The sequence below is a fragment of the Hippocampus comes genome, unplaced genomic scaffold (assembly GCF_001891065.2).
Source record: "Hippocampus comes isolate QL1 unplaced genomic scaffold, H_comes_QL1_v1.1 scaffold254, whole genome shotgun sequence".
NCBI lineage: Eukaryota > Metazoa > Chordata > Actinopteri > Syngnathiformes > Syngnathidae > Hippocampus > Hippocampus comes.
Genome location: NW_017805874.1, coordinates 80,835 through 88,589, shown reverse-complemented (window position 1 = coordinate 88,589; position 7,755 = coordinate 80,835). Strand labels below are relative to the sequence as shown.

Here is a 7,755-nt window from a genome sequence, read left to right as displayed (position 1 = left end):
CACTCCTTTCAGCTAAGAACAGGAAACTGAGGCTACAATTTGCACAAACTCATCGAAATTGGACAATAGAAGATTGGAAAAACGTTGCCTGGTCTGATAAGTCTCGATTTCTGCTGCGACATTCGGATGGTAGGGTCAGAATTTGGCGTCAACAACATGAAAGCATGGATCCATCCTGCCTTGTATCAACGGTTCAGGCAGGTGGTGGTGGTGTAATAATAATAATCATAATAATAATACATTTCATTTACAAGCGCCTTTCAAAACACTCAAGGACACTTTAAAATCAAAAAGAGAACAATAAAACCACAGATAAGATTATAAATAATAAAAGGAGAGATTAATTTAAACTGAATATGCGATTTTAAATAGTTGATATCGCCGTCGCGAGGAGCACGAGCCGACCCATCCAGCCCGGCCAACACGCCGTGGTCTGCGGATCGGCCGCCGTTTCTGCCGTTGTCTCTGCGTGGCTGGCGGGAGGACGACCAAAAGGAGGTGATGCCCCTGGAGCCATCGAGGTGGAAACCCCGACGAGATCCGTGCAGCATAGCCCAGACACAGGCCCCGTCGACCCCCAATACGGAGTGCAGAAGGGTGGAGAAGGCACGGGGCCCCATCCGACAGCCGAACAGGTAGGACGCTGCGACAGCTCGACCGAGGACAACCGTTCGACGACCGACGGTCCAAAACCACAACGAATTGCGACAGGTGTAAGGGTTTCTCCCATGACGAGAGTAAACCGTAGAAACGACAGTAAACCGTAAAAAAACGTTACAAAAAGAATAATTGCGGGTGAGCAGCGGCAGCCAGACGCGCCAGAGTTCACTCAACCCTGAGTGTAATGGCGTGGGGAATATTTTCTTGGCACTCTTTGGGCCCCTTGGTACCAATTGAGCATCGTTGCAACGCCACAGCCTACCTGAGTATTGTTGCTGACCATGTCCATCCCTTTATTACCACAATGTACCCAACTTCTGATGACTACGCAGGATAATGCGCCATGTCATAAAGCTGGCGTCAGTCAGGCTGCTAGCGCGAGTGATGTCGACGGACATGCTGTTGCCGTGGGTCATCTTCACTAGAAATAAAAGATCAACATTTAGGTCGGGATAGCTTTTGGTCTTGTTCCGACAGAACACATTGTTAGCTATTCACAAGCTTAGCCTGGATTGTGAAAATGACTGAGTTAGCAAAGCCTGTTGACTTGGCCTTGGGAGGAAGAAATTATGGATATATATATATATATATATATTTTTTTTTTTAGCTGTTTCTGTTAATTGGTCGCTACTTCGCGGATTTTTGTTTATCGCGGGTGGTTTTGGTCCCCAATAACCGCGATAAATGAGGGATTACTGTGTACTAATAGATTTAAACATGCATAAGTTAGGTTAGGTTCGTGTATGAATAACAAAATACAGTAAACATATACATGTTGTACTGTATATGTTGCTCTATGTGACTCGCTGTTGTTTTGCTGACTTTCGCTGCCTCCCGGACTGTTTGCGGACTTAAATTTATTTATTTATTTATGAGTATGTTTGAAAAAATCCGCGATGCACTGAAGCCGCGATAAACGAACCGCGAAATAGCGAGGGATCACTGTACTTTCATACTCATACTCAAGATTCCATTGAATTACCCTCCATCTAACACATTCCAAAAAAACAACTTACCAACTTAAAGTTGATTTCTAGAGTTTTGTTGTACTTTTGAACCTGTTTTTGAGCACAGCAAGCGATTCACAGATTTTAGGTTAATTCTGAAGTTATTCCACAAATTAACACCTCTTGCAGAAACACACCTTTGCTTAATGTTTTTCCTTGATTTGGATTTTTTGTAAAGGATGGTATCGCTTAAGTCAGTGTTTTTCAAACCCTGTGCCATGCATGCACCAATGCACCAAATATGTGATTGATGTTGATTTGCTTCCTATTCAATGTGTTACAGTATTGCGTTAATTTTCACTGTTAAAAAAACGCTTATAGTAACAATATAAGACTTAATTGTTAAAATAAGATTTTTTCATATTTTCAGGTAGTGGTGTGCCGCGGGATTTTTTCAATGAAAGAAATGTGCCTTGGCTCGAAAAAGAGCCTTAAGTTATAGCAACGCTCTCTTATTTCAAACAGCCTCTGAGTATTGTGGCAGAGCAGGTTATTGTGTACTTTGTCCATTAATTGTACTATTTTAAAGTCATGAAATTTCATCGTGTTTAATTTGATACATAGTTGATTTGTTGGTTCAGTATATTTACATCGATAAATAATTCGAATTGCTCTTTTTTTGTAATTTGAAAACAGGGAGAGTATTGGTTTTCGAGACATTTCCCCATACTTCAACAGAGAAGGTTAGTTATGGTATTAATAATGAACAATATCACGTGTATAATGACTTCTTCAGCACATCCTTGGGTTTTCACGGGATCTCTACACTGAAAAAAAGTTTCGTTGGACTAAAAAAAAAAAAAAGAAGTGGATTCAGCGAAATGTACCGTATTTTCCGCACGAAAAGACGCACAGGATTATGAGGGGCACCTTCAATGAATGACTATTTTGTAAAATATTTTTATACGCGAGACGCTTCGTATTAAAAGGCGAAATCTACAATGCCTCCACTAGATGGTGCTACGCTCCTTCCATTCAACTCGAGAGGCGTCCATTCAACTTGAGAGGCGTTCATGACCGCCTCTGAAAAACGTAAATTAACTATTACTGTACTTAAATGAAACTACGAAAATTGAAAATAATGCATCAAAACAGAAAATCAAGCGAGGAAATCACAAAATAAATTCTATATCCCCCCCTACAGAATTTATTTTGTGATTTCCTCGCTTGATTTTCTTCGTGGTTTCATTGAAGTAAGAATTAATTTACGGTTTTCGGAGGCGGCCATGAACGCCTTTCAAGTGGAACGGAGGAGAAGGCACGGAGAAGGACAAAGACGTACAGTACCTGTATTTGTTCAGACTGTGAAACCCATTAATAAAGTCTGCGTTTAAAAAAAAAATAAAACCACAACCACAGCTCTTATTAAAAAAAAAAAAAAAAAAAACAGGTGTGTCTTTGTCCGTCTCATTCCCTTCTTTTCTTCCAGTCAACTCGAGAGGCGTTCATGACCGCCTCCGAAAAACACATTGGCATTTCCTTTATCGTAGCTCCAAGAGTACGATCAGATAAGATAAAATAAGAAAACCTTTAATAGTCTCACAACGGAGAAATTCCCACTTCACAGCAGCAAAGTTATGAGGAAGAAGTAGAAGAACAAAATAAATAGGAGCTGCTGGAAAGGCAGCCACTCTCGCGGCGCCATCTTGAAGTCAAAATAACACAAGATGTCAGTCGTAGTTATTTATTTCTTTGTTGTGTATTCACAAATGATGAAATCACAACATAAATTCTGTAGGGGGGAGCCTAGAGTATTTATTTTGTGATATCCTCGCTTGCTTTTCAGTTTTGATGTTTTATTTTCAATTTTTGTAGTTTCATTGAAGTAATCATTAGTTTACGTTTTTCGAAGGTGGTATTGAACGTCTCTCGAGTCGAACGGAAGAAGGCACAGAGACAAAGACGTACCTGTATTTGTTGAGACTGTTTTAAAAAATTAACACCACAGCTCTCCTTTTTTCGGAGCTGCAACAAACTGATTTAATAAAGCAGCGACACAGTTCACTGAACCAACAGCAAGTTATAACATTGGAAGTATGTCTCCAGGAAGGAGCCATCTTGGAGTCGACGTATTACCGTAATGACCATCCAAAAGACGCACCGGATTTTAAGGCGCTCAGTGAGCTTTTAAGAAAATTGAAGACTTTTTGGTGCGCCCTATAGTGCAGAAAATACGGTGTTTGTTTTTCTCTAATTATATTCACCATTTGCTTCAAAGCATTGTTTTGAATTTAATATAAATCAAACATGTATTTTGCCAAAGCAAAATATCTGCTACATGTGTGTTTGTTTTTCTTTAATTATATTCACCATTTGCTTCAAAGCATTGTTTTGAATTTAATATAAATCAAACATGTATTTTGCCAAAGCAAAATATCTGCTACATCCAAAATCCTACATCCTTTGGAATAAACTGATTTCATTGCTGTAATTCTGTTTGTCAATTTTATTACTTTACCCCGAATTCAATTTCTTGAGACCCTTTTTTATTCCTTGATCAATAGATTTTCTTTGGTCACAAACCAAAACATTACTTAATGTAGGTCACTATGATCATGCAGACAGAATCCCGAACTTAATTGGCCTTAACGATGACTCCGGCTGGAAACTTCTTTTTAGGCAGCGTCGTCGTCTTAAAAATCACCATCAGTGGCAGCTTCTATCCATTACCATGGCAACCAAGCACAATAGTAAAAGCCGGCTTCTCATGCCCCGTTGTGCGTATCACAACCATGCTGGTCCCTTTCTTCTCTACAGTGTGGTTCACTAAGAAGTGAGCGGCACCTCATCAATGTTGGTGATTTGGTTGGGCTGGTTGTGTTTGTTGGCAATCTTTTTACTGCAGTAGGAGAAGAAGATGGCCATCTTTTCCTTGTAATTCGCCGGATGTTGCTGCGCCACTGTAGTCCCTGCCCCGATGGATAGATGGTACCTTTTCATCAAACGAAAGCACCAAGACAGACATCTTTTGTTCGATTTTGATTTTTTTCTGTCGAGACGCTTCTCATGGCTGTGCTTTGATTATGAATTATGAAAAATTGCTGTAGTTGGTCATCCAAGTTTCATTTGTCATCATACATGTGAGGACCATCAAAATCAGCATGACTCTTCTGAGCAAACAGCGTGTCGCCACGGTAATAGTGTTGAACAAAAAAATCTTTGCTGATATTTGATATTTTCAAACTTTTTTAGAAAAAGCACTGCTAGTTTCAAAACAAACTGATAAAAGTTGTTGTTCTTTAAAATGTGACGTCGATACAAGCCAAAATGTATCCAAATTTGCAAGAAAATTCAAAATGGTGGATTTCCTGTCAGGTCAAGAATATGGCTCCAAGAGACTTTGTTGTTTGTTTGTAGATCCTGTTGAAACATAGAACCGGGTCTGGTCCATTTAAACTTTCTAGGGGGCACTACTGAGCGATTTTGTAAAAAAAAAAAAAAAAAAAAGCGCACAATTTACCATATTTTCCAGACTATTAAGACGTTATTTTTTTCCCAAACCTTGAACCCTGCGGCTTTTAATGTGACGCGGTTTATTCATGGATTTTTACTGGCGACAATCAAGCCATCAAAAGATTTTTTTTACAGTAGAGATATTTTTTAAGTATGTAATCAATATAATTCCTTTGCTTCCAAAAATGGATGTTTGGGGTCGGTATGGAGATGTTTTACAGTCACAGAGGTACAATTGCATCACATCACACTGCATCAAAACCATTGTCTGCTTCCTGAAAATAAACCTACTTTGCAACAGTTCGGCAATTAGGTTCATCATCTCTTTGGGAGAAGGCAAGGCACTAGCTCCTGATCCAGACTTCTGAATCTTTGCTCGGCTTTTCTTTCCCATGGTGTTGGATGGACAGCAGCACTAGGGGGGTGAAAAATCGGTTTTATTATCAGTGTATTAGGATACTACGATCAGTGCAATTGATTTCAAATACCAACAGCAAGCTTATCAACATTGTGACATTTTTATGTTGTGTCAAAAACGGAAGTGGTTGAACAACTTGTGGAATAGGGGGCACTTCCAACAAGAAATTCAAACATGCTCAAAAATTCTATACGCATTTCTTTGATGGATTTGACATGCATCTGTGCTACTTATCAGCAAAGTAATGTGGCATTTTAAGTCACACAAGACAAACGGAGGCTCAATTTTGGGGGGCTGATATCGGATCAGAACACCTCGAATGTGTATCATCAAATTTAATGCTTTAAAAAAAAAAAAAAAAGAAGAGAAAACTACCGAGTTGGATCGGGACTTGGTATTGGCAGAAACTTAAAACCAAAGACTCAGGTGCCAAAAAGCGTGATCGCGACATCTCAACTTAAAACACGACAATGCAAAGCAGTGCAAATTATGCTCCAAGAGATTTTTTGTGGGTCTTGTCCTGTTCCACAAGTCTTCAATTTTTGTAAATCTTTAAACATAGAACCGGTTCTTTAAAACTTTCTAGGAGCCACTACTAAGCTTTTTTGTAAAATAAATAAATAAATAAATAAATAAATAAATTTTAAAAAAGGAAAATAAACTAATAAATTATTTATCATTTTACCAGGCTTGAACTGTGCGGCAAGTTTAATGTTTTGACGAATGCGAAGATCAAAATCTGTGTCATTTTTCTTTTCAAACACCGTGGCTACACATTTGGCGAAATAAAAGGCTTTGCTTTTCCTTGTCATGAACATCCAAAGAAAAAAGCCCCACGGTTTCAAGACTGTCTGAAAAAGATCACAGAGTTCTTCAAATGTGACCTCAATAAAAGGTTGAAAATGGGGCTGAATTTGAAAGAAAATTCAAATTGGTGGCTATTGTCATGTGCTGGTAAATATAACATTGAATTTTCAGTGATCTAGGTGAAACATAAAACCGGTGCTGCTTTAAAAAGAAAAAAAAAAAAATCACACAATAAACGAATAAAATATTTGCCAGGCCTGATGTATGTGGAGTTTCATGTTTTCCGTATTGGCCCGAATATAAGACGGCCCTGATTATAAGATGACCGCCTCTTTTTCAAGACTCAAGTTTGAAAAAAGACTTTTTGAACACCAAATTAATTTTTATACAGAAAATAATTACAGTATATCTGAAACAAATTATTATAACAACATATTTCAGAGAAAAAGCATGTTATTTTGCCTCATTCAAATCTAAAGTGCAATCACATTCGTAAATGAATGGCTTCTGGTTTTTGAAATGTAAATTACATCATAACTTCTCCTCAGCTGCCGGTTAACCTGGTCGATATTCGACCCACTTTTCTCCAGATTGTCACTACGTTTCTCCATTTTCTGTTATCTCTTCTATTATTTCCTTCTCTTTTCCTTCTTACCGCAATTTTTTATTTTTCTTCTTCGTGCTACTGCTATTTTTATTTTTATTCTTCGTGGCAGGGGTTCACTTTGGCCTGGGAAGTCAAGTTCAGCATTCGCTTCATTGATATCTGGCGCCATCTAGCGTTGTGAATGGGTATAATGTCTAGACCCCGAATATAAGACGACTCCCACTTTTTCAGTCTTATTTCAATGCAAAAAACACCGTCTTATATTCAGGCCAATACGGTATTTGTCCATTTTTAGACCCTCAAACATAGCATTGTTTTCTCATCGATCTGCACGTTACCAAAACAACAGTGTTTTGCAAAAAGTCAGAAACACTCTTCCAACCAAAAATGAGGTAGATGTAGTGAACCCGCGAAAAGGAAAACATGAACAAATCGAACATTTATTTCTTTTTGCCAGTTGGTGACACTGCCACTACAATGAAAAATATGTTCGTAGATGTCTTCAGACCTGGACTCTCATCAAAAATGTTGCGGCACCATAAGGCGTAGAAAAAAAAGTAGTGTGTTTCCGTTAGCCCGACCGACCGAGAATTTCTATGTCGAAAAAAAACTTTACGGTCGGCATTTTTTTTCAAACAACCCTCTACATTTTTGTGAAGAGGGTTTACATCGGTGCAAACTCTCGCGATATTCACGTTGAGCGCGTGTGTCGTTTGCCCTGTCGTCTGTCAACAACATTGAAACATGGCGGCGGCCGCGATCTCCGACGACAGTTTAAACCGCGTTTTCTGTGTTACAGTCGC

At 38.7% G+C, this 7,755-nt stretch overlaps 1 protein-coding gene across 1 annotated transcript in view; it reads right to left on the bottom strand.

The window, feature by feature from the left end:
- setd3 (SET domain containing 3, actin histidine methyltransferase) overlaps window positions 1–7,755 on the bottom strand; it is an 83,960-nt gene that overhangs the window by 63,213 nt on the left and 12,992 nt on the right. The window contains 1 exon segment of the mRNA XM_019888837.1: window positions 5,412–5,535. Coding sequence (XP_019744396.1) covers window positions 5,412–5,535 — 124 coding nt within the window.